The 27549-nt window shown below is 35.8% G+C and overlaps 3 protein-coding genes across 7 annotated transcripts; 2 read left to right on the top strand and 1 right to left on the bottom strand.

Annotated features, from left to right (window-relative positions):
• Positions 1 to 74: 74 nt before the first annotated feature.
• LOC123006880 lies at positions 75 to 1485 on the top strand. Its single transcript, XM_044401785.1, has 4 exons — positions 75 to 555; positions 603 to 680; positions 734 to 769; positions 820 to 1485. The coding sequence occupies exons 1-4, from the start codon at positions 215 to 217 to the stop codon at positions 884 to 886; spliced, it is 522 nt and encodes a 173-aa protein (XP_044257720.1). The 5' UTR covers positions 75 to 214; the 3' UTR covers positions 887 to 1485.
• Positions 860 to 27257, top strand: LOC123006879. Of its 2 annotated transcripts, none has more exons than XM_044401784.1 (8): positions 860 to 878; positions 24011 to 24263; positions 24310 to 24456; positions 24508 to 24612; positions 24659 to 25612; positions 25659 to 26883; positions 26934 to 27084; positions 27135 to 27257. In XM_044401784.1, exons 2-8 carry the CDS (start codon positions 24036 to 24038, stop codon positions 27139 to 27141), a joined length of 2817 nt encoding a protein of 938 aa, XP_044257719.1. In that variant the 5' UTR covers positions 860 to 878; positions 24011 to 24035; the 3' UTR covers positions 27142 to 27257. The 2 variants fall into 2 exon arrangements, with proteins under 2 accessions (XP_044257719.1, XP_044257718.1); XM_044401783.1 differs by lacking the exon at positions 860 to 878 and adding an exon at positions 19426 to 19669.
• On the bottom strand, positions 1644 to 12356 carry LOC123006878 (voltage-dependent calcium channel subunit alpha-2/delta-3). 4 transcript variants are annotated; one of them, XM_044401780.1, is made up of 26 exons: positions 9244 to 9336; positions 8948 to 9179; positions 8610 to 8691; positions 7646 to 7756; positions 7374 to 7596; positions 7192 to 7323; positions 6849 to 7141; positions 6688 to 6798; positions 6446 to 6638; positions 6264 to 6400; positions 6137 to 6217; positions 6007 to 6087; positions 5886 to 5960; positions 5719 to 5838; positions 5601 to 5672; positions 5410 to 5551; positions 5314 to 5359; positions 5079 to 5266; positions 4942 to 5029; positions 4805 to 4837; positions 4317 to 4421; positions 4021 to 4273; positions 3623 to 3974; positions 3287 to 3572; positions 3042 to 3240; positions 1644 to 2993 (listed from the first exon to the last, which is right to left on the bottom strand). In XM_044401780.1, exons 3-26 carry the CDS (start codon positions 8637 to 8639, stop codon positions 2889 to 2891), a joined length of 3456 nt encoding a protein of 1151 aa, XP_044257715.1. In that variant the 5' UTR covers positions 8640 to 8691; positions 8948 to 9179; positions 9244 to 9336; the 3' UTR covers positions 1644 to 2888. The 4 variants fall into 4 exon arrangements, with proteins under 4 accessions (XP_044257715.1, XP_044257716.1, XP_044257713.1 ...); XM_044401781.1 differs by having other exon boundaries at positions 9236 to 9329; XM_044401778.1 differs by lacking the exons at positions 8948 to 9179; positions 9244 to 9336 and adding an exon at positions 12052 to 12356.
• Positions 27258 to 27549: the final 292 nt, after the last annotated feature.

Here is a 27549-nt window from a genome sequence, read left to right as displayed (position 1 = left end):
CATTTAAATTGAGATTTTTTATGAAGTTGAAATTTTAAACTTGCCTCTTTTGTACAAAAACTTGCTGATGCGTATGCGCAGCTAGAGAAAAAATGGCCACCGTTTGCTGTGGCAGTGAGGTTAAGTAGTTTTTTGTAAACAACAATACTACAAAAAGCAAGTTGTATTTGTTATCACTAGAGATGTGACTTTTTAAAACCATAAAGGTGGTAAAATGATTAGTAGTTCCGAATTTTTGGACTCGTGCTTTGAAGAGTTGGATTATGAGTATAGTGATGAAGAAATTGACGATTTAAATCTCTCTTATTCTGAGTCTGAAAATGGGATTTGTTTGCGGTCAGTCTCCCCATTGCTGATTCATTTATGTGACGATGAAGATTTCCCGTCAAAGAAAACACTGAGAAGAGAGTTTGTAAACTTTAGAAAAGTGCAATCAAAACCTTTTTTTAAACGTAAATGGAAGGCACGTACTTTTGGTTATATTAAATTGTGGCGAATTAGGTCATCAGATGCTTGTTTTGATATAAGGAAACGAAATTCTGAAGATTGTGAAGGGTGAAACTCACTATGTGCACAATTTCAAACTAATTGTTTCGTTGCAGAGAAAAGAAAAAACGTATTGTAAATAAGCTGTGTTCATTTAAAGCCGTTATTGGACCAAAATTTCGTTCTTCATCCAAGTAACTCTTTAAATATTGTGGCAATTTTGTTGTATTAACTTTTGTCTTTGTAGGTTTAGTAATGGACAAGATGAGGAGTCACCTGAAGAGTAAGTATCAAATAAAATGAGACTTATTTCTTAATAATTTCTAATTTTAGCATTGACGCGTCTATTAGCATCACATTTTTCAATGATTTATGTTGCAATTCTAGGGCAGGTAAGTGATTTCAATTTAATTGCAAACATAACTTTTTTTTTTAAAGTATTGAAGAAAATTGTACATTTACTATTGACCATGAATTTTATGTTCTTATTAGTTTTACAGGGTGTTTGAGGATTGCGAGCAAATATTTTATCCCCTAATAGAACTCGTCAAAAGAAACAACTTTCGTTATTCTAACTTTTGTCGAAAGCACGTCATTTCTGAGTTAAAATTATGTCTTAATACGATGTTTACAATCATTCATAAGAAAAAACTTTGGAACGTGAACAGAGTAAAGACAAAAAAATTATCGCTACTTTAAGCTAGATCAGTGTCAATGGTAGTTGTAAATACTGATAATTTTTTTGAGGAAAAAGTTTTCTTTTTTTTTTATAAAAACTTTCACTGTCAATATTCAATGCAAATTATTTTCATTGATATTTTTACTTCCAACTAACAAAGACAAACACACTGAACGGCTCGTGAAAATCATGGGGGGGAAATTGCAAAAATAAAATTTGGATACGGAATTTATTTGGTCTTCAATTCGACTTTTCATAACAACTTGTCTTAGTGGTTAAAATATTTGCTCACAATCCACAAACACGCTGTATAATATTAAAATCAGATTTTATCCGTTCGTAAAATTAAAATTAATTTATTTGTTATTTTGTTGAATAAACTTCTGTTTACGATAAAATAATTTTTTGCCTGCCTTCAAAAAATCCTATGTAATGAAAGGTGGTGGGTAGGATGGAAAGAAACACAGTTTGATAAATATATTAGTTTTTAATTAAAACTATGCAATTCATTTAAGATATGGTGAAGTCTAGTATGAATTGTACATACAACAGACAATCAACGTTTGACAAATAAACAATGCTTGATAACTGTTCTACACATGTTGCTTAAAATTGAATACATTAGTAGTACTACATTTTCTATATTTTCATAATAACTTACAATTAATTATTTGTTTTAATTGGAAGACTCAGTTTTAGTATAGTGTAGTTAAGTTACGAAATAAGTTAGCATAATTCGATCTAACCAAAACGGCTGTATCAAACACACTATACTAATGACATTTTCATTCACCCCACATTACAAAATAATTAACTTTTAATTACAAAATTCACCCTACCTACATGTACATTAGTAGACTAATTAATGTCAATTATTTAAAATATTATGTTACAGTACCTGAAATAAATTTCGTCCATTAATTGTATCTAATAATGTACAAATTCTAATGTTATAATGTACAAATACTTTGACACATATACCAAACGAAAGCAAAAACTTGTTAGATTTGTCGTCTTAATGTTAAGTAACAAAAGATGAAGTCAGTAGAAAAACTGGCACTTACAATGTGTAATTATTAGAAAATATGAACGCGATCAAACATAACTACAATAGTTGTATTTTTATTTAAATTTAGACTTGAACTAATTGTACGACACACAGATTTGTTTTTATTATTTACAACAGCAGATTATGTTGACTACTCTAAGTAACCTGTATGCCAATATTCACAGTTTTACTATAAGTATTGTCATAGTTACAGGTCGCTCAATCCCGTGGTGCGCGCCCAAAATAACAAAAACTTCGCCCACCACCACACCGATTGCGCGATCAGTACATTTTCCCTCAAATAAATCAATCAACGGAAAATTATTGTCGTAATCAAATACATTAATTAATCTAAATAATACGGAATTGCAATTTTCATTTGTGAAAATCACAGGTTAATAGTACAACATTTGATATGTACAAATACACCCAAAATTACTTTCACATTTTATAAATTATATAAAAAATTCAACTAGTTTTTACGACTTTTGTCAATATATATACTTTTTAAAAAACTGCTCTATACTATCCAAATAATCCAATCATTTCGATTTGTGATATGAGTAAATGATAAGTATGAACGTGTTATATAAGAAATTTCATTGTAGTCTATTAAATGCAACAATAGTTGCCTCTTTACGTTTTAAAGGTATTTAGCATAAGTATAACTTACAATCACGACAAAACGGCCAAAATGTAACGCATTGCGCTGATAATAAGCAAAGTCGCGACGCTTGCAACTGGAATCGATGCCTTACCACAAATATTTATCTCACTCTCCTGTAACAAACAAAATTGTCATTTCAACCAATCAAAAACCTCTCTCACCTCTGGGTGGTAATTAATACACTTCGGTGGACGTCTTCTATATAAACTATCCTTAGGTTTATGCAAACAGCCTCCATTCCCTGTATCATATATCAGTTCATGTGGAGTAATACTAAATTGTTTACTCCCACAAGGACACATAGTGTCCACAACCAACAAAATCAAATTACTGTGCGGAATTTTCTGAACACTAAATGGTCTAAAACACAAAAACAGTTAAAAGATTAAACAAAAGCAATCCTTACCTTTCGCAAGCTGTTACGTGACAATTCGTTAATTTGCCCTTTAAAGGGTCACTTTGCCCACTCACATTCAACTTGTCTGGTTGGAGGACATATAAGTCGACTTTGCGGTCGCAAGGTCTGACCCCAAATTGGCTCATATCGACCCCTTCCATGGGGTCGGATTCATAAGGAGGGATAAAGGAAGGAGTATTTGTGTAAGGGGGTGGAAGTATGGGGTCTTGTTCCCCGATCACGTCTTCACCTGTCGGGAATTGATCAAAGTTGGGGTCATACTCAGGGTAGATTTCTACAAAAGGGTAGTTTACTTGTCTTACGTGATAGCGTGATAATACCCACCATCGTCTTGGGCGTAAGCAATCGCAGTCCCATAAACTGCTTCAATTTTCGCAAACAATAAGAACAAAAACTTGAAAAATGATTTGATTGGGTCAAAAGGCTGGACTTGATACCCATCACCACTGTAGTGGCTTTTACTATTAGAACAAGCTCCTTGGTAGTCATACACAGTTATTTTCTTGTATATCTTATCCTGGACCAAGGAATCCATTATAGTTCCATCAATTTGGCCGAAAAACTGCCCCGTGTGTTCCGACCTTTCCGAAATGATCACAAAACCGTTATTATCAAGCACGTAGCAATCGAGTTTTTCACTTGCACACGTTTTGTGACATACTGTGGTGCCGGTGCACTGGAAATTTCCCGTTAAAATCACTCCAAAATCAAAATTTTTGTACCTTCGAGGTGATGTTCAAGAAATGAGAGGCCAAAGTTGTGTGTTGGTATTGTATACCAACAACAGCAGCAGGGGCCCGGTGGCCATTATGTTCAACAAAAACAGCATGAGTTGCGGTAATTAGGGGATTCTCCTGGAAGTTACCGTCGAAAGGTACCGAAAATACGAAACTTTCGGGCTCAATTGAGTGCTGGTCGACGGCACGCTTGTACCACGTTTCGTCCATGGCTTTCACATTTGTCTCGCTAAAATGGCTAAAAGGGGGCATAACCGGGAAAAATAACATGTGAGACTCACGGTTGTTGGGGCTTTTCGCCTGGTGTGACATGATCGGTCCATCTAAGCAGTCCGCTTCGTGTCGCAACGAAAGTTAATGTTTTTCCAAAGATTTGGTGCCCCTCACTGAAAATACAAATAATATTAGTGTGTGAACGCGAGCTGGCGTTTAGGGAAGCCTAAATTAACCCTGAAAAGTACCTAAATGAAGTAAGGAGACTAAACTCGTGCAGTGTCCCAGTGTACCTAAAATTGTGTTCATTTTTTCCACTTGAATACTAGAACTTACCCTCCTGTCAGCTTTGAAATTGTTAGATCGAAAAGTGGAAAAAATTGAAGTTACGAATTATGAAAATTGTGTGAAACTGTAACTAGTACTAGTAATAATTTGAAACATTCATTATTGAGTGGCCAAGTGATGATTAAAAGTGTGCCAACTGTTTAATGAATGCTTCTAATTGTTTTAGACTTATCAAAGAACAACACTAGGATCTTCTTGATGACTTTACCTTTGCAACTGTACCAAAAGTGTGCCAATAGGGCTAATGTGCAGAGAAAATTAGTAAATTAACTCGTTAAAACTAATTAGTGCATTTATTATATCATTAGTGTTGAAAAACATGCATAATATTTACGGGACACTTACTGATCATCCTCCGTTCGTGTATGGTGTCGTTCTAGTGATTCAGTCACCATAGCATCTAGTACTAGTGACTGGAGCAAATTTTTATCGCCTGAAACAACTCGAGTCAAATAGAACCGACTTGAGACGAGTCTAGTTACAAAAATAGGCGTCTTTGTCCTTTTTGGTAGTTTGGTGGTGATGCTCCCTTTGTGAGGGTGAGCGCGGGCGTAAAGACATCCATTTCCATCCCGGGCGTCTACTCCGGGATAAAAAATGCAAGACTCTTTCTTCCGCCGTTCGGAACCATTGTTCCCCTGAGGTACCACTCGTGTATTCACAGTAGACCCTTAAAAACATTTTTAACACCTAAATTCCCCTTATCACGATTATTACCAGTCAGGATGAACTTTCCAGTTGTTGCCTTTGAAATAATCAGTCACTGGGAACACAAAATTTACCAATTTCAAACCTTGAGCTGTAATAACTTACCGTTTCGTTGGCTATGTTTGATTTCTTGCTCGGCAAGTAGCTCATACATGCCATACCGTTCCGGGATTGCTAGTCCCAGAGAAAATGGGGTACCCTCAATTGGGGTATAGAAATATTTGTGTCTTCGAGTTGTCACACGACGCTGATGGAAATTTATTTAGTTCATAACTACGTTCAATTTTTCTACTTACCACATTATCGTAGTGGATTTTGACCCCTAATTCTGTCTCCCCTTCTTTTTGTTGGATCATGTCGTACCTTAACTGCAAAAAAATTTAATTTTTGACTGCAAAACTCGACTCTACTTACATCGAGGAGAACAGAATGGTTCTCTCGAGGCCCGTTTTCGTTTTCAACCAACTCGACTTCAGTCAAATCGACTGAAATATACTGCGGTTCGAGTGTTTCATCGTATAGTTCGTTATTTTGCTAGAAAATTGTTTGGATTATTTGGGTTTGAGTTAAATTCAAGTTACCAAAGGCCTCAAGTCGGGATGGTATAACACGTGACCGTTATTATTGATAATGAAAGAGTAGCCATTAACACCGAGCTGGAAACACAGATTTAGTACGTGGTACGATTTTTGGATAAAATACCTTATATGGCGGCACGAGTTTTTTAATTTGGTCAATCGACACATCTGTCCCAACCACACCTAGCAAATTAGCCACTCGGACCTGAAACAAAGTCTTAACGAATTTGGTACTTGGTAAAAATTTTGGGTACCGTGTGGTTGCGTCGATCGAAGACTGGGGTGGTGACCGTGGTTATTAGTTGTCCAACTTTGTCATTTAGGAAGCTATCGGCCTGTGAAAAGTTTGTAAATTGTGTTTTTTGATAATTGGGGACTTACTCGACCACCCACGTATGCGGGGGTCCACTGGATGGGGTGATCTGTCTGGTACATGACCATAGGTCTGGCTAGGACTTCGATATAATGGAGGACTTTTTGGTTAATTTCGTCGAAATTTTCTATTCTCGTGTAGTACCCTAAAAGTGGGTTTTAGCACAGTTGGTGGAGTTTCACGTTGTTACCTTTGTTTGCACAAGCCATCCAACGCATTTCATGGGCACTGCTCGAGTCTTTCCCGACGAGGTACGTGAAAATTCTGACTGGATAATGCGGGAAATTATACATTTTGAAAATTTCTTTGTAACTAGAGGGTGGCCCATCAGTGATAAGCATGATAGCTTGATTGCATTGACACCCTTGTCCCGTCCTGTTATACTACAAGAAAAAAAAAATGATTCAAGCCTTTTGATTTGATGTCTGTTACTTTATGTAAGATTTCGAATCCTGTAACAAGTGCCGCCGTAAAATTGGCAATATTCTCCGATTTAAACGTCGAGAGAGACTCTTTCAACCAGCGAACATTCTCGTTGTTGGCCTTAAACCAATTTATTAAATTCCGCAAATCGACTCATGTCACGGTCTTACTTGTACAAGCATGTCTTTGAAACAGGGAACGGTTTCTTCAGTGATATCCGAAAACTTAAAAACGTTTACAAAATCGTTGTCTCCTAATGTATTTAAAATAGATTCGGTTGTTGCACGGGCGAGGTTAGATTTATGACCACTCATTGAGCCCGAGTTGTCAATAAGGATTACGATATCCTTCGGGGATGTTGCTGCAGAGACGTACCACGCCGAGGAGCGAAAATCGTAAACGTTGCGAGAACTTCTGGGACGCTGCCAGACAGTTGACATGTCCACAGGGGGCCACGCAATACCTGTTGAATGCATTTTTATTTTTAAGGCCCGATAACAAGGATCTGGTTACCTGGATATCTCCTTAGAAATCCCGTGCCACTCCCGAAAAACTGCCAGGAGAGCGATGGATCATCCTCGTAGTTGTGTATGAAAAGGGGGTCTAAATGTTCGGACCATTGAATCGCGCTTATAACTTCGGGATCTGTGAGGAAACAATATTTAACGATTTTTGGAGATTAGGGATTATCTTACCGTATTCTTCAACATTTGGTGGGATTAGAACAGTACTAAGACTAGTATTAACTGGTAAATGGTCGAAATGAGGATTTGGCGTAAGCATCATTTCTCTTGTACCCTCAACTGGTCGTCCATCAGGACCAAACGAATTCAGTCTTTTAGCATTGTAATAACGAAAGGGTTGTCCGTTATCTGTTTGTGGCGTTAGTGCAGCTTGTTCAGCTGATTCGGTTATCCTCTGGGAAAAAGTAATATTTAGCGAATTAAAGGGAGCGGAGCGTCCTTACCCGAACGGCTTCAATTTTGAAACTCATCATATTCTGGACTTCTTTCGCCATGTCTCTTATCAAGAGTAAACCGTCTTTTCGTGCAACTTTGATATTTTCCTCGTGGTATTTCTGGAATAAATTAGTTTGTAAGCAAGCAAAGTTAGAGCAATTGATTTTGATGGTCAACTCTGCGCAGTATATAAAATCCTCACAAGCTCCAGCTTCGAATAATAAAACAACTGAGACCTGCACCAACTTTGGGAAGCTTCAAACGGTGGTTTACCGACATATTTCGGGATTATTCACTAACACAAAGACTTATTTACCTCGGGGAGAGCTCTTGTGATCTTATAGATTACCCTATTTGTACACATAAAAGCGGTTTCGACCATTTACAAATTTATTCAAGCCTGAAATTTCACAAAAACTTTTCTTTTTTTTTTCAAGATTTAGCCAAGAGACAAAGCTAAAAATGACAAAAACATTGGATAATGGCGAACGCCGACGTCGAGATTGGAAATTCAATTAAATTCAGGGAGGGTTAATTTCACGATATTCATTGTAAGCTCATAACCGAGAATTTCGATGCGTATACCTTCCAGGACCAATTACTGTCATTTCAATCGAATTTTCTTTTACTCGGCTACTTCCACCAGACTTCAGCACGCCCGACCCTCAAATCACACTCGACCACTCTTTATACACAATCCAAATTTCATTACCCTCACCATACTTTCAACAAAATAAGAAAAAAAAAATTAGTATTTTCGCGCATCTAAAAATAAATGTTTATACATACATAATGGACGCAATCAGGGATTAATGTATAGATTTTTAGAGCTTTTAACTTTTTGCATAGCAAGGGTTTTTATTTTATTTTATTTTTTTAATTCAAAATGCAGAGTAATTAGTTTGAAAAAAACAGTTATTGAAACTAAAGGAATAAATATTTGAAACAGAATGGGTGGTTAAAAGTACTTACCCTTTGTAATTCTTTCAGTCTTGTGGACATTTTTCCGTACTCCCATAAATCAACTCCGAATTTGAGCGCCCAGTTCCGTACTCTATAAAAAAGCAAAAATGAGAATTGTATTTAGATAAAAGGGGATTAAATGCGGCGCCGCGATTGGTATTTGTTGAAATTGAAACACATTAGGAGTGCGATATCGATTTTGGCTGTAAAATTATGAAGGTATAAGCATTATGAAAATTGTAGATTACGGCATTTCTCAATCTAAAAGGCAAGAATAGTCCCCTCTAGCCTGGCAAGAACGATAGTAGGGGTAGATCAATACACCCTCTACCTCTGGCATAACATACCCTTTCCTGTCTTATGCTCTGACCCTTGCTGTCCTACGGGAATCAGTTCTTAGACCCTCAACATGACAATATTTTTTGAAAAGGTATGAAATTTCATTAAGGGCGGGAGGAGCGCCAGACGACGGGGATCTAATTGTGTCAATGGTTTTTTCACTCGAGATTTCTCTTCACCTTAAATCAACAAAGTATAAAGAGCCTGTTTGCTCCCTAATGAATAAATTTCCCATAGTCTCTGCAAATTTATGGTTACAGCGAATGCCGCGCAAAATAGGGAAAAAAAATTATAACTTGCTTACACATAAAAATTAATAAGCTTGCCCATGCTACCTCGGAATTACGTGGATTTTACGCAACTATCGAAAAATTCCAAACTTTAGTGACAGATGTTACATCCTGAACCACTTGTGGGCCACAATTGCTTCAATTTCGACAAAAGTGCCATTGAGAGGAATCTATAAATGATAAAAGTGTTTCCTCTCAAATCTTAAAAATATTTTGCCATTGTAAACGTGATTAAATCAATAACTGGCGCGTGCTATACTTTAATTGTTTTCTCATCGGAAATTTTGAAAAATTGGGAAATCACGACCCAATCAATGGAAATGGCGTGACATTAATAAACACCTTTGTGTATTTTATTGGAGCATTAAGCTTTTATTTCCCTTTATTATTATTATCACTACTTTAGTTGATTTTGAGCCGGCGATAATAAAAATTAAATTGTGGTGTATCAGTCAAAAAACAAATACTCCCTGGGGTTCATTTTAAAAAGAAAGTGCTGGAAATGGGAAAATATTGCTTTTCCATGTCAGACTGAAACTCATTATTAAGCCACAGCAATATTCGCGATCCTAAGGTGACTTACTGAGCCACAAACCACTGCAACTTGCATTATTAGTCTCACATAGTTGCTCGATGTTGCAACAATGTATCGATTTTTTCGTTTTCGAAAAGAAAATTGAATGAAAACGCACTCGCTAGAGAGAATAAAGGGGATTTATAAGAAAACAGTAAATGGGGTGAAAGTGAATAGAGAGGAAAGTGAAAGATTTTGGACAGTAAAAGGATTGAGACTGGGATGCTTCTTAGTTCAAGCTTAATTTCATTAGATTTAGCACATTTAGCAAATAAATTAAGGCGACTTGATTAACTTTGTGGGTAATGTAATATCGAGACCTGGTGACCAAACACCCGAATGTAATTTTAAATCAAGCCAAATTCCATCACGAGTTATGAATCTTTTCTAATAAAATGTTTCTTATTTCAAAGTGTTGAAGAATGTTGAACTCTCCGCGCACATTTTATTAAATCTCTCTTTGTACGAAAAGTGGAGATTTTCGGTTAAACCGGAAAAAGGTAAGCGGTTACACTGTTTAATTAATTTCAGGTTTTAAGACACGTCAAATAGCAAGCCTTTCCACTGAAATCAATACAAGACTCAAATGGAAAATTGATGGAAACGTTTACCAAAAATAGGTTTTACTGATAAAACGGCTTATCCTCTCGAGGAGATATTTTATTTTGAAATACCTTAATCTGTCACCGCACTGATACAGCCGTTTTTACAACATGTGACTCCTGGCTTTAACATAATTAAATCCCTATTTGTGTAAACACTATGTAACTATTTATGTATGAATATTATAATCGCATTAAATGGAATTAAATTGGGCCAAATAGTATTCCAATAAATTTTCCATTTCTTTGCGAAACTTGACTTTTTGCTGAAAGAGACGCAAAATAATAGGGAGATAAGGGAGAATGGCGCACGAGTTGCGGTTAAATTCGCGAATAAAACAAATAATTTAATTTTCACTTAGTATTGTGTGGCTGTTGTGTAATTATTAGGCCTAGTATACGGGGTGTGCTAGTTTCCCTCATGTGTTAGTTTGGAGAGATTTGCATTACAAGTAAAAACTTGACAAATTGTACGCATTATGTGAGTATAAAAATGGAATAAATTTGTATGTAAATCGTTGCTCAACCCCAATATCTTTGCCGACAGTACAACAATAAAAAAACAAAATTAAATTTTTCACATTTACGGAACTCGTGTAAAATAATATCGACGTCAGTTTGAATTTTTAGGCCGGCACAAATTTATGTTTAAGTGAGCATTTTGGAAAATGCTTGTAATTAACAAAAGCACACTTTTCCAACTATTATTAATAGTAATGGCGGCTACATTAAAAGTTTAATGGCAGAGATGTACAAGGTGATTAGAGGCAAATAGCCGCCATTAAACATAGCTAAGAACAATTGAGTGTCGGTTGTAAAAAAGGGAAAAGAGGCAATATTTGCTATTTTCGTTTCTTGACATTTCGAGTCTTAAATGCATTTGGTGCGTGTCCAAAATTAATGTAATTCGGCCCCACGTCACCTATTCAATGTGCAAACGTTACGCCAGAAATTACCGATTATCTGCTATAAAATACAAATCTGCATTGTTTTATGACAAATGTGTTCAATAACAAACTTCTTCAAACAAACGAAACTTCATACAAAAGCTTAATTCGGTCTGTGCAGACAAGGATTTATTTTTAATGAAATTTGCAAGGATTTTGGGGCAAAATCGTTAGAAAAGTATAACAGTTTTTCCCGGTGATTTTGTTTTTAGAATCCCATTAAATGTCAGAGAACACAAAATCAATAAGTATCTTCTAAAATATGCAAATAAAAAGAATGGCACCGAACATAAAAGGGTTCTAAGACTTAATAACAAGCAAATAAAGTGTTGCGAGTGTGATAAAATCGTCAAAAAATGTAAATAGTTGTTGATTTTTCACTGAACGAAATCGTGGTATTTACTTGTCAAATATCAGTTTTATTAGGTTATGGGGGTAAAATATAGTTACTAAGCTTGTCACGTTTAGGAGATGAGTGTGCCACCCGGAAGTTTTCCACGTGATTCCGATTTTCACTTGTTTAATGAAGTTGTTTTGTTAGTGAAATAAAAAATAGTAAAGCGTCGTTTTCGTCGGGGGGTTGATCGAGCGAAGGGCCACAAAGCTCGGCAAAGCGGGGGAAAAATTCGAGCTCCGTGGCTTTAATTGCGTATTTTGAGCAGGTTATTACGTCAGAGGGTTAGAAGATTCGTCTCTTACTCGTTATGGGGGATGTCTTCACCCTGATCCATGAAAACGGGACAAATTCGCACCAGGAAAACCACCACAACGTAAATTAGTTTTTTGAAGGTCCTACGTTGCACACACACCATGTTCACAACGAATTTACACAACTTCCGGTCAATCTGCGAGGGTTAAGCGGTCTTCAAGGGGCATCTTGATCAGTCTCGGTTTTTTTCATCGCTTTCCTTCGCCTTTTCCGATCGAACACTCACTAATTTCGCTTAGTTTTCACATATTAATTTCATTTCAACCGTGAGCAAGGGTGAATTGTACCGGTGGCGTTTAGGCTGTAGTACACACCCCGAGTCGGCCTAATCTATTTGGGGGTTGCATTCTTGCGCCGACGCCGCCCTCACTACATTACGGAAAACTCCAATCGCACCGGAGCGAGACGACGATACCCCGACACTTTTCCAGGATGCGTATTTACACCAACACACCACCAATTGCCAACTTCACCCCGCAAACTTCCCATTCTCGTCCTGCCAACCGAAATGAAAATTGCGTTTCAGGTAAATTAATTAATTAATTGTGTTTTCCATGCGATAATCGGATGGACAAATGTGCTTTCCACACTGATGAGATTTGCTGAAAAATCCGGAAAATATTTCAGCTACTTAGTGTCGCATTATGTTTCAGTGGCGCAATAAATTAAAACCTGCATTTATTAATACCAAATTTTCTTTGCTGTTGTCACTTATCACATTCATTCATTCAAAAATCTGTGATTTTTGTTTGTTGAATGAAGCATTTTTAGATAAAAATCTATATTGTACTATTTGTCCTTGTTATTTAAAATTGTTGCCAATGTAGAACTGTGTAAATTTTTCTCTTTGCAGATTACAGCTTGCTTTTTACCACTTTCAAACTCTTTTATTATTGATATTTTTTCTTTGATAGAAAATTATTTTCTTTTCGAGGACGACATATTGATACAGAAAGACGAAGTGTTCTCTGCTTGAAACGTTCAAGACTGAGAAAGTAAGAAAAATAAGACCATTAACACGCAAAAACAACATTTCCAAAGAAATTCTAGTACACAATTCGTAATAGAGACTGGCAGGATTTTTATTTCTACTAGGAACTCTCGTTATAACCGATCTGTTTTCGGAAATTTCTCAAAATTTCTCGCTTTTACCAATCTTAGACAAAATAAAAGTTTTGCTATATCCACCTCGATTCCAGAAAAATACTCGCTATAGAGGAAGAATTTTACATAGAGTAGTATACAAAACGGCAAAAAACCAGACAATTTACTCGTTATAACCAGAACTCGTTATAGAGGAGTTCCACTGTATGTATTTACGTACCTAATTTCTATTTATACCTAAATCTATATATACGGTAAATAAAAAGTATGGAACCAAGCGTTTTTTTCGCAAACTAACCACTTTACGAAAAAAATAATTAGTGTAGCGTAAAGTACAATTAAAATGGACCGTTTATCAAAAATAAAATTTTTCGAAAATCCTTTTAGTTTTCGAGTTTTGCAAAAAAAAATTGTAATGGCAACCTACTGTTACAAATTTTTTTAATTAAAAACTATGATCTAAAAATAAATTTTAATTATATAAAAAAATTAACCAGTAGGTTTTTTTAATAAATTTTTAAAATTGCGTTTCGAGCTCATCACAAAGATTTTCCGAACGAAAAAACCGCTTGGTTCCGTACTTGCTATTCACCTTTCTGACTCCTAGTAGAAAATAATGTAAAATGTTTAATACGTAACTAAAAAAAATTATACAGTATGTCCCGATTAAGTTTACAAGAAGAAAAAAAAATTTGGTTTTGGTTTACGAGTATATCAAAACTGCAAATGAAAAACCTTTTTTGCTTTATTTGAAACGAGCAAATCTGTAATTAAAACTTTATTATTTTAATTAAGTAGGAAGAAAAGTTAATTTTTCTCTTAACTTTGGACTTATAATTTTTCTCTGCTGTTTGAATCTCCTCACATTGGCGGTTTTATTTTTTTGACAGCGATGTCACTTTGACAATTAATTAACTGAATAATGATGGTTGTTATTAACTTTGTGTTTTTTTGAGTTGCCGTTTATTAAAATTATGTTTTTCACAAACATTTTTTTTATTTAATGACGTCGTTGTCAAAAAAGTAAAATCGTCAATGTGATGGGATTTGTTCTTTCTACTGAGCCAGAATAATGAAGTTTTAATTACAGATTTGCTAGTTTTAGGTAAAGTAAAAAATGTTTTCCTTTGCAATTTCGGCGTAAAATCAAAGATAAAAAAATTTTTCCTCTTGTAAATTCATTCCGGGGACATAGGGCTTGACATTCTGCTTATCTTATTTACGACAAACTGCTAAATTATCTAATCAAAACCGAGATTTTCGATCATCCGGATTCACACTTCGCACCCCTGGAACCTGGAACACATCCTGATATTATAATGAGTCCTGCAGGATGTCGGCGTTTCCACCTGCGACGAAATTAGATAGCACACTGGAAAAGTGAGTGAAAAATACGTGAATTTTGGGACAGCCTATATAGCACGCTAAAGGACAAGACAAATAGAAATACAATTCATTACTACTCCAAATTAATAGCACGCCATATTATAATTTAGTTAGCGATACATTTTATATATTACACCGATATAAATTTTTATTTTAACATGCATCAAAGTTTCAGCATTGCGTGTCTTTTCTCCCATTAGTTGACGAAAATTTAGACCAACTTTTTAATCACAGCTAATTAGTAGCAAAATATTTTTTTTCTGTGAACTTGAAGCAAGGTCTAAATAAAAATATTCGGTTTTTATTGATTTAGTTCTTGCGTTTATTAAGTCTGAATTAAAATTTATGTTTACGGTTATTAATAGAATGTGGTCAGTTTCGGTTTTGGGTCCTTTGAGGGCGCGTATGTTTGTAATAAGTGTAGTTTTCTGGGAAATCGTGTTTTTCCGGGCGCTTGATTTATTGGGGGTTTATCGGCGAGATTTCGTAATTAAGCGTAAACTATTATAGTTAATTTATGTATAAATATTGAATGGGTTTAATTAAAGTGGGCAAGGGGTGATTAATGTGGAAAGCGGCTCCCAGCGACTTTTCCATTTGGTCATAATTTGGTCGTAACTCGTTGAAAAAAGCGGTTTATTTATGTCCCCGAGTCTCAACATTTCATTGCAATAATCCAATTTTATCGGAAAAGTCGAGTCAAGTACTTTGTACATAGCTGTACATAATGTAGAATTGACGTAAAACGTTTATAAATTACTCCCGAGGCCGAAAAAATCACTCGGGGGGGATAAACGGCTGACATCGAGCAGATTTGGGCAATTAACACGTCCGTATTCCCGATTTTTCTTCGGATTGTTATGCAAACAGTTAATTAAAGGGTACGGTTTGAGGCATGTCGGTCCAATAGGAATCCATAAAACATGTCCGGAGGTGTATTGACAGACCGAAATTGAATTTGATTGCTTGTCTTTTTCGATAAAGTAATTGTTTAATTGGGTTAATAACCAACCGTTTCCTTCCATCAACAAGTTGGATGCGAGATAAATTATTTCAAAAATAAACCAAGAAAATTGATTAAATGGTCGAACTGAAAATTGCCAAAGCTTCGAAAAATTTACGAAACTCTTGTAACTTTTAACATTATAACCTAAAACTGTTACAAAGTAACAGCAGGTTCAAAAGTAGCAAAAAGCGGATATATATGTAGGACGCTTTGCAGAAGGCTGTACTCAGTTTGAGGTAAATCAATATCCAGCGCACGAGGACGCGAGTTGAGTTTGAGTTCCTCACTATTACTACGTTGCCCATCTACTCGTCTACGTTACGTTATAAACCTTTGCATTACTCAAAATAAAAAAAAGAAACTAATTAGCATTTGCCTAAACCCCAAAAGTCAATTTCCCAACGTAAACAACCTTCTTTGTATACTTATTGTAACCAATAGATTGAATAATTTAATTGAGGAATCGATGGAAATTTATTTAAACGTTACAGTCTTTGGGGCTTTTGTCTACTGGATGAATAATAGCAGCCCCATTATGGATCCTTGTAGTGGCCATACCTGAAATTAAGTGCAGAATAGCTTTTGTCATGAGGCAAAACTCGTTTCAAAGTACTAAATTACTCTGTCGCCAACAAGGATTCAGTTTTAATTTGCCCAAATTCAAAAATTGTCAAATTACCGAGCAAACTACTCTTTTTTTTTTCGTTTAGACAGTTGTTTGAATCAATTCGTGGGCCAAAGAAAAATAATTAAATAAACTTCGAAACTTCGATAAAAGTAAGAGTTATATCCATGAGACAACGTGTGCCAAATCTGATATTGTAACATATATCAAAGAATCGTTTAAGTGGAAATGGCTTGTGATTTTAATAAAAGTTTTAACCGAAATCACCGATCATTAGAAAGTAAAAAGGCAATCATCATTTGAGTAAGTTTATTTCGAATTTTGGCGCCATCTCTAGTGGGTGATAATTCTAGTTTTTAGCTTTATGGTTTTGTCAGGTAATAATTGGCTGACGTAACTTCCGACTCCTGTGGGGCTAAGGGATGAATAATGGCTCGACTATTGTCATAAAACATAAAGTTGCGCTTACCTCCTCTTTAATTGCGATTTGTTACACCGAATCCAACACCTGATTTTAAAATCGCAAACTTAGTTTCCAAGATTTCAGATATGAAAAATAACATCACGTGATCACTTAATTAGAATGTGCTTTAGTTTTATTGCGTGTTTTATAGCATTGTTTCTTTAACCTTTATAACGGCTACAATCAGAAGCGCAACTTGTTTACTTTTATTATCAGGCCCGTGTTTGTGGGATTCACAAAGGCGGCTTTCCCGAAGGGGGGCATTTTTAAGCCGTTTTCAAAAAAAAATATACATTATGTCCCCGGAATGAATTTACAAGAGGAAAAAAAATGTATCTTTGATTTTACGCCAAAACTGCAAAGGAAAACATTTTTTACTTAAAACTAGCAAATCTGTAATTAAAACTTTATTATTCTGGCTCAGTAGAAAGAACAAATCCCATCACATTGGCGGTTTTACTTTTTTGGCAACGATTTCATTAAATAACAAAAATGTTTGTGAAAAACATAATTTTAATAAACGGCAACTCAAAAAACACAAAGTTTAATAGCAACCATCATTATTCAGTTAATTAACTGTCAAAGTGAAAAAAAAAATAAAACCGCCAATCAGAGAAAAATTATAAGTCCAAAATTAAGAGGAAAATTAACTTTTCTTCCTACTTAATTAAAATAATAAAGTTTTAATTACAGATTTGCTCGTTTCAAATAACGCAAAAAATGTTTTTCATTAGCAGTTTTGACATAAACCAAAACCAATTTTTTTTTCTTCTTGTAAACTTAGTCGGGACATTCTGTATAATGTTTTTTAGTTACGTATTAAACATTTTACATTATTTTTTGCTAGGGGTCAGAAAGGTGAATAGCAAGTACGGAACCAAGCGGTTTTTTCGTTCGGAAAATCTTTGTGATGAGCTCGGAACGCAATTTTAAAAATTTATTAAAAAAACCTACTGGTAATTTTTTTTTTATTTAATTAGAACTTATTTTTAGATCATAGTCTTTTATTAAAAAAATATGTGTCACAGTAGGTTGCCATTACAATTTTTTTTGCAAAACTCGAAAACTAAAAGGATTTTTGAAAAATTTTATTTTTTATAAACGGTCCATTTTAATTGTACTTTACGCTACACTAATTATTTTTTTCGTAAAGTGGTTAGTTTGCGAAAAAAACCGCTTAGTACCATACCGTGTATATAGATTTAGGTATAAATAGAAATTAGGTACGTAAATACATACAGTGGAACTCCTCTATAACGAGTCCCGGTTATAACGAGTAAATTGTCGGGTTCCTTGCCGTTTTGTATACTACTCTATGTAAAATTTTCCCTCTATAGCGAGTATTTTTCTGGAATCGAGGTGGATATAGCAAAACTTTTATTTTGTCTTGGATCGGTAAAACCGAGAAATTTTGAGAAATTTCCGAAAACAGATCGGTTATAACGAGAGTTCCTAGAAGAAATAAAAATCCTGCCAGTCTCTATTACGAATTGTGTACTAGAATTTCTTTGGAAATGTTGTTTTTGCGTGTTAATGGTCTTATTTTTCTCACTTTCTCAGTCTTTCTGTATCAATGTGTCGTCCTCGAAAAGAAAATCATTTTCTATCAAAGAAAAAATATCAATAATAAAAGAGTTCGAAAGTGGTAAAAAGCAAGCTGTAATCTGCAAAGAGAAAAATTTACACAGTTCTACATTGGCAACAATTTTAAAGAACAAGGACAAATAGTGCAATATAGATTTTTATCTAAAAATGCTTCATTCAACAAACAAAAATTACAGATTTTAGAATGAATGAATGTGATAAGTGACAACAGCAAAGAAAATTTGCTAGGGGTGTCGACGCAAACGATTATCTCTCTCTTATTAATAAATGCAAGTTTTAATTCATTGCGCCACTGAAACATAATGCGACACTAGCTGAAATATTTTCCAGATTTTTCAGCAAATCTCATCAGTGTGGAAATCACATTTGTCCATCCGATTATCGCATGGAGAACACAGAGTGGTAAAAAGCAAGCTGTAATCTGCAAAGAGAAAAATTTACACAGTTCTACATTGGTAATAATTTTAAAGAACAAGGACAAATAGTACAATATAGATAGATAAAAATGCTTCATTCAACAAATAAAAATTACAGATTTTTTTGCTTAAAAATTGTTTTTCTTTATTATTCGTATTTAAATTAGTACATGTGTAAAAACTTTTATTATCCATGACTGTTTATAGCGAAAATCGGTTATAACCCCTTGAGTTGTCGTTATAGAGGGGTTCTACTGTATTAAAAAAACTTGTTTCAGTTTAGGGGCGGCAATTTAAAATTTTTACAAAGGTCTTAGGATACACCAACATTTAGCGAAAAAGAAATTTTGCTGTATTACTTTTAATGGCACATGGAGGAATTTGGGGATCGGAAGTAAAAATTCGTACGTCGCAGGAATTTAGGTGTGAAAGTAGCTTCTCTTTATTCAAAACAGTAGACGAGAAAATTGCTTCCGAAATATAAATCTGTCATTTGCCGTATTGTTCTCTTTTTTTGCGAGGTTTTTCGTTGGAGTTGACAGTCGCGGTTTCGAATGCGGAAATGGTTTGAACGCGTGGTCAAACCGAAGATCCGTTGCAGGTGGTTGAGTTTAGGGCAGTGGCGCCGCATCGGCTAACACCTCTGCACACGAAACAGGTACTTAAATCCAATCCGCATTCCACGTAGGTATGGTACTACCTTAATCCAATCCCCTCTATCTAAGAGAGTAGAGGCTGAATACCGCTATGCTATTCCGCACTTTTTACCTGTCAGTACCCACTCAGTAAAGGCAGTGAGCGAAAGCGGCGCGTCAAACAAAATGTTTGATTTGTAGACGATTTGGACTCGTGAGTGGCTTGTGTGTGGTGACCAAAAACCCAATTTGGGAGTTTTACCCGCGGTGCAACTGGGAGTTACGCTTGGTTGCTGCGACTTGAGGAACCAAAGCGGAAGAACTGCGCTTTGTACTGTGGAAGACACTTTTGATGGCACTTGCTACATGTAAGAACCAAATACGAGCATTCCGGCCAATTACCACATATACTTTACAGTTTTGATCACAAATTAGCGCAATTAATTTTATCAAAAATTTTATAGCCGGCTAACGGCGAACGGTAATTTACCCACAAACCAAAATTCTAAAATTTTGGTACCCAAGCCGGCGATAACAATTAAAACACTTAATGGCACCATATTTAACACTACGCAGTTCGGGGAATAGTTGTTTGTTTCAATGTTTTCATTCATTCATGATGCGTCCGAATTCGGCTCATTTACATTTGATTGTGGCTACTTGTACATTAGCTATGATAATATGGAATATGAGTTATCCATGTTAAACAGGGGTCATTAAAAATAAAACATGGAATAGTATGCAAAGCATTCGTGTATCTTCCTTTGTGCCATGCTTGCAGCATTTTAAAGAAGAGAAGCTATTACAAAATTATTATAGCAAGAATACTTCCTTTACCGTGATCTTGACCTTTAAATCTAACCGTAACTCGAAACAAATTTATGTAAAATAACATCCAGTGATGGTTTTGGTGAAGTGTCATTCACTTTCAAACTTGGGTGAAGATTCCATGAGAATTACTTTCGAAAAAACTTTGACCTCTATTTGGGAACAGAATGTATGGATTTTTCAATGGCTGCGTGCAGTACAGTTAATGTTAATTAAAATACATTCATAATTGAATCACATTTACGCTGCATAATATTTAGAACAAAACGTTTTTCCGGCCCAGAATTGTGTCAAATCTGAAAAAAATTGATGCCCGCCTTGCAAAACGAAGATAACTCCGATATGCAAAATGGAAAGTATTGTCTTGTAATTATAGAACAATGACGACTTTCGTAATAATAATTATTCTGGTTTTGATCGTGCGTGAGGCCTTTAATTTTAATTTGCACCTTATCATTTCCTCCAACTCGTTTACTAAATAAAATATGCTCCTAATTTGTCATCTAAAATTCGGAATTTGCATGAAAGTACACACGACAAAACTGACCTGGATCTGGTAGAAATTTTATGGGCACCGGATTCAATCTTATCGATGATATTGAATGGGTTTATTATACATACAGGTGGATTGAAAGTTTCACTTTCGTCAAAAACTACTCCTGTTAATCAAGTGCTAATTTTTGAAAAAACCCACTGTTTAATGTAATTTGACAAACAAAAGGAGAACCATCTGTTTGTCTTTACGTCAACAACCTCGGAAACATTAGAACCGTTAAAATCAATGTTGCGACAAATTAATAAACGCCAATGGTGGAAAAACTTATTTATTTCCAACATTAACGAAACAATACTAATCAGTGGACGTTTATTTATTTAAATTTTTTTGCACAATTAAAAAACCTTGAACTTGTGAAAGTATGTAGTGTTAAACTCATTTAACCACTTTTGGCGTTTAGCAAATCCGAGTTTGCTTTTTGTTTAAACTTTCGAAATTTTTGTGAGGTAAAATAGGCCTTGCAAAAGAAATAAATCGAATTTCTCAACTTTCGAGACAATTAAGTTGAATATAAAGGGCGTGTCGCTTGTAATTTCTCAGCCGTTTTAATAAAAAGCAAACTGGAACATGAGTGAAGTCGATAAGAAAGATGCTTTAATTTGGGCCATAAGATGCTTCCAAATACTCTCACTAAAGGTGTGTTTGCCTAAGGTAACAAATGAAAGTTCCCAAAATACATAAGAACATGTGACCCACATTAATCAATCTAATAATTTTTTATCGCCAACATAAATATCAATTTCACTTTTGGGAAAAAACAAACTTGGACGTAATACTTTCAGTGGCTAGATGAAAATTAGTTTTAAACTATGTTACACCAATCCAATAACACTGAAACCCGTGTCGTTCTCGAACGAGAAATCAAATTCGTGAATTAGTCTACATATGAATTGGTAAACACGTGTGTTATTGTAATTATCGCAATTATCGCATTCTTTCTCTGTAGATTTGATAAGAATTTTGTTTAGTCTTGCCGCCAGTGGTGGCCATTAATTTGTCGGAGATAATTTCTCTTCCCATTATTGACCTCGATTTTGGATCAATGGAGGTTCAGATTGCATCGATGAAGGGCCTTTCTCTTGTGTTTTCCGTTCCGGCGACTTGTCTCGCCGTTAATTAGTTCGAAAGTTTCGGAAAATTTTGACAAATGCGGCGGTTTTTTGAAAATTTCAGTTAAGCTGGGAGACAATTCAACGAGAATGACCGCATATTTTCCCGTTAAATAGTTGTTAACGTCTGCAATTGGTAAACGAGGCTAGTTATACATTGCCTTCGACTTCTTTATACGGTGTGTTATACACATCACTTTCTACTCGAAGGCTATACAGGGACCTGTTTCAGATCAGAATGCCATCAGCTGGGTAGAAATTTTTGTCATAAATTTACTATTTCTCTGATGTAACTAAAACGCTAATTCTTTCACACGGTTGCCTCACTTTCTGAGAATTTTCAAATAATGAAACTGCAATTACTTACTTGCACCTCTCTTTCGGTTAATTGTTACGAAACAAGGATAATTGTAGAAATTGCTGATGGAAAATGCACAATAACGTTGCTCTATTTAGCAGAATTATAAACCGACCAACAAAACATAGATTAAAGGAAATTCATAAATAATTTCTTGCATCACTGATTGCATGACATGTGTATTAAAACTTAACATACTTTGCTAATTGAAACCATGCCCACAGGTTTAATCCAGAATTTTACATTTCATCGGACACAAATTCAAAGAATTTCTAATTAGTAATCCCTGCTTTTATTCGGTAAATTCGCGAATTTTTCAACCCAGATTCGTTATGCTATGTTGACAATGAAATTAATTATGCCACTAATTGAGGTGTTGAGAATATTTAACTTTGCTCTTTAAGTTTAAGTAGGATTATGGTAATTAGTGACTGCTACAATATAATAATAGTAATAGAAATACTCCGAAATGTCAAAGATAACATTTTCTGCACATCTCCGGTAATTAGAATTCACATAGCAATTAATTCGAATTTAAAAAAGTGCATAACACGAAACGTTTGAGAAAACAAGTGACTCGATTTTTCCCATCATTCGGAAAATTCACACAGGGAACAATAGAACAAAAATAAAAGTAAAATTTCTAGTTTAACATCAAGTTTTGACGAACAATTGTTCCATACAACCAGTGAAAGTTGATTTATTTACTTAACATTACAATGATTCGTTCAAAAACACCGTTTTATTACTATCAAGGGCCCCGATTGATTTTTGTTTGCTTTCTCCTTTGGAACATATGTCTAAGGGTCAGCCCTGAGTGTTAGATTTTTTGCGAATTCTAATTGTAACCTTGCTGTCTATGACATTGATCCAAAAAAATTCTAAGGTTACAACAATAAATAAATTGTCACGATCGATTTTTGCGTTTTTTGCTCCTCTCGCTACATTTAGGAGAAATCCAACTTCATATTCGTCACACTACAATGCAGCCAACTAACAAAGTGAAGAGATCATCATTACAAAGGCGTATTGTTAGTTGTTGCCCAATTTGGGTCAGCAAAATTTTTGAAAGATCGCTAAACTTTTACAAAAATTAAATACTGTAATTATGGAATTTCCGGTATGACACGAAATGTCAATACCTCGCTTACATAACTCGAAAGTAATAATTTGAAGAAATTACACACTGGGTGATAGTATTCTTCCTCACTGAAGTAATTAATTTACAAAAATAAGCTAAAGCACACACTTTAAACTGCATAATTTAAGATATTGCTTGAATTTGCATTATTGAAACGTTCCGCTTGAGAATTCGTACTATTACCACTATATTGTATAGAAACCGATAAAATATGTTACATGAAAAATATTTCCGTAGTTTCATATGAGATTTCAGATAAGTTTTTTCTTATTCTTCTAGCACGACAATAGCTTATGTGTTATAAACAAAATTTAAATAACAAGGTCACTGAAAACAACTTCATAAATATTTAGTCAAAAATTCGGTTTCGGTGGGGAAAAAATATTTGCATTCACACTTATCTATTTTGCATGGCTAACCGGGATATGTAACAATTAAAGCTAATAAATGTTGTTTATATGAATTTTGATTCAGAATTTCACATACTGAAGAAGGCATGCCTCGAGCAGAGAAATTATAAGTAAACTTGTAAAAGCGTAAATGCTTATGAAACGATTAAAGAATAAATAAACAGGATAGAAAGTACAAATTATACTAATTAAAAACTGACTTTGGTAAAAAAGTCAAAAATCTGCTTATTAGGAAGCTGTCCATTGATGAATTCCTTACATAAGCTTTTTATACAGTTATGTAAGCTTATCGTTTCCATTTTTGTAGAATATGTCGGCATTATTGTGGAATTATGGGAAATATCGGTAGCCAAACTGGCCAAATCACCCAAAGGCCACTACCTGAAGAACAACAATGGGCACATTCATTCCCAAGGTCACAACCTCGCCTCCACCAACATAAAGTCCTACCGGAGCGAGACGCCCGCCAAAAATTACGCCATACCAACAATGGGGAAATCCTCCAATCGGGAGGGACGCTCAGTGGGAGACACCACCAAAACCGCTTATCCTTGCGAGAGGTAATTCAAATGAACCACAAAAGCCTTGTTTTGAACAATTTTATAGAGTGACAAGCATTCGAACGAAGTTTCAACCTTGGACAAACCTAGGACGTATCTCTCAAACCAACGGGACCCTTTACACAAATCAGGGGCTAGGTATACCCATGCTGTGGAGTATAAACACTTCAGTCATAATGCCTATAGGGAAAATGTATGTTTTTTAGTTGTGTTTATGTTTATTTTGAAACAAAGTGACTTGTAGATGAAAAAGTTTGGGTCTGAGCCCGATTTAAGGCACTCGAAAGGGATGGAGACTCAAGATAGGCGCGGGAAGAAGAAGTATAAGGCGCCTCCCCCTCCCGTGGAGGTGGTATTTTAGTAGTGTTTGTGTTGGTTTTGATTGGGTGTTTCAGATGAACAAGTCGCTGGATTGGGATGATTCTAGTGGCGACAATGGCCCCATTCGTCGTGCTCGTCTTTTCAAAACCCGGGCCGAAACGCGAAAAAATTACTCTAGTCCTGTACATAATCATAAATCGTTAGAAAAACACGAGGAATTAGTTGAAATTAGAGACCGCGACCGAAGTGCGGGTTTACGTACAAATCGATTGTCGCTTCCTGAAATGATTACTCCAAACTTCCATCAGGAACTGAAAGAGGTGACTAAACGTTTAAGACACACCCGCGCCTCAACAGACAACACGATCGCAGAAATCAATAACCGGAATAAAGAAAAATTGAAAACACTCGATCACAATATACATAAGAAAGACAACATTAGGCAAAGACTGAAGCAGATGGAGACTGTGGAGGAGAAACGAGGGGACGGTTCGGGGAAAGAGTCTTCCTCCCCTGACCAGTCATCCCCAATCATCCGGAAAAAAGAACAACCCAAAACTTTCTACTTCGGAATGGATGAGACAATGCAAAACGAAATCGTCGACCATTTTGCATCAAATCTCCATTCCATGACACACATCCCGAAAATTGCAAACTCATCCGAATCGGATATTTCGAGTGAAATCGAAGTTGATGAAAACACAGGTGTTAGAAACGGCATTGATTTGCAATTGAGACCGATTTTGCCGAAGAAACAGTTAGAAATCCCGAGGTTTTCACCCGCTGCTGCGTGGAGACTCCTCTCTGTTGACACTAACCCGACTGCTAGTACTATAGCAAGTGACGAAGTCCCGGTTTTTATTGAAGACAGGATTGAGAAATATTCACGACCACCACCACCGACCATGCAGATCGGGCAAAGGTCAAACAATGACAAATCCGGGGATTCCGGTATTTCCGGCGACGCGGGTCCTACCGGATACGACGATAGTCCCGATGCCATCATGAACTCCAGAAACAGTCTTTTGGTAAACTCGTAAATGAAACTAGTAAAAAATTACCCTTTTTTTTCAGATACCAAAAGGGATTTCATGGACTCCTCAACAAGACCTCGGGGACGATTCGAGTATGGAGGAGGGTCTAAACAATGAAAATTCCTACAAATCGAGGACAAAATACTCGAACAAACCTCATGTTTTTAGTTTATCGTTACCACGTGACAATCACTTGTCGGCTTATATGTCAGACAAGACCTACACCGGTTTGCAAAAAATAAAAAGATCAGTTTCTGGCGTTTTGGGCACTCTTGGTAATAAAAAAGACATGATGCAGGCCACAAATTTGAGTCAAGACCAAAGCGACAATTGGTTTTTGAGCAAATCAGCCCCAAACTCCCTCAACAATGGTTTCAACTCGCTCGAAATGAAAAATTCGAACAAATCGGAGGAAAAAGAACCGTTATTAGTGCCAAATTCGAAAAGTTCCGGTCGGTTAATGTATCTCCCAGAGTTTGACAATAACCAAGACCATCGCCATGCGCGAACCAAGACAAAAGACGATCTTCGTGAACGCTCCAAAAGTGCCGATAGGTCTAGAACCAATCACAAACTATCTCTACTGTCAAAATCGTGCGAAAATATCAATGGTGAAGTCAAATCATCCTCCGACGCGGAACCTGAGGACTTGCAAGACCCTCCGAAAGTGTTTGAAGACGCGAGGAATTGGAACCGCAAACCGCGGAGATTCACTTTCCAGAGTACAGTTCGTCAGATAGAACGCCGAAGACTTGCGGAGAAACTATCACGGGAGGCTGAGAAGAAGGAGAAGCAAAGACTACGCGAGTTGGAAGCCATGCAAAAGGTCGAGGAGGAGTTCCAGAAGAAAAGGGCAAGGGAAAAGGCGAGTATTCGCCAACAGTTGCGCCTTTTCTCCATGGACGATGTCGCTTGGACTAGTCTTCCTCCCAACTTGGAGGTGAAGGATGAGGTGCGCCAGGAACCGGACGGCGCTGTGTCCTCCTCCGCGACTTCCTCCCCGTCACTCCCAGTCCAAAACAAGAAAGTTTACCAAAAAAATAAGAAAACCACGAGCGGGAAACACAGACCAAGCTCGGAAAGTAGTGAAGAAACGCGGATTAAAGCTCAAGTGACGCAAGTTTTGTCCGAGTATAGACACCCCCAACGGGAGTATAAGGAGTATACCGGGAGTACTCGTTACTTAAGTGACCTGAATGAAGTAAATCATGCCAAAACGACGATTCATCCACAAGTTACGTGTAATATGCCAAAAGCAAAGCAAGGTTTGTGACTCGTCCCCAAAAATTTTTTTGGCTATTTTTTTCTCATCCAGGTTCGAATAAAACTAGTGGGACGAATTATAGGAAAGATTTTGCACATGGGGTGAAAAGTACAAGGTCGGCAGGAAGTAGTTATTCGGAGGATTCACAGTCGAGGAACAATTCGCCGAGGATGTATCATAACAAATATGCTCCAATGACAAGGTTTGTTTCGGTTTGTTCAAATTGACTTTATTGATTTTATTCCGTTACAGGTTTTAATGTTTTATTTTACAGTCAATTAATCCATGTACCTATGTATTTTAACATTCTCATTTTTATTACAAAGTGTATATAATATACAAATGCAAAATAAATTTTAATGATTTGCTCAAATCTGTGTTTTTTTAATCTAAAAACGAAAATGAATCAAGGTTCCCTCTACTGACATAACACTGAATCCTTACCAGTTTAACTCTTTCCGAGAAGAGATGGCTCTGAAAGCTACAATTTTTAATAAAAACATTAGAGGGCACTTTAATCGGTTTTATTCGAATTAAACCACAAATTTGGCGATAATCCTGAAATAAATTTTGAAATGTCCGCTAAAAAAATAATTAAAAATTGAAATATTGTTTCTTCGGTGAAAACCAATTTTCATAAGAAATAAAGCAGACTGAATTTGGCGGC

The sequence above is a fragment of the Tribolium madens genome, unplaced genomic scaffold (assembly GCF_015345945.1).
Source record: "Tribolium madens isolate multiple individuals breed KSU strain unplaced genomic scaffold, Tmad_KSU_1.1 Scaffold_2;HRSCAF=44;Tcas5.2_LGX, whole genome shotgun sequence".
Taxonomy (NCBI): Eukaryota; Metazoa; Arthropoda; class Insecta; order Coleoptera; family Tenebrionidae; genus Tribolium; species Tribolium madens.
The sequence above is the reverse complement of the archived record's forward strand: the minus strand, read 5'-3'. Positions and strand labels throughout refer to the sequence as shown.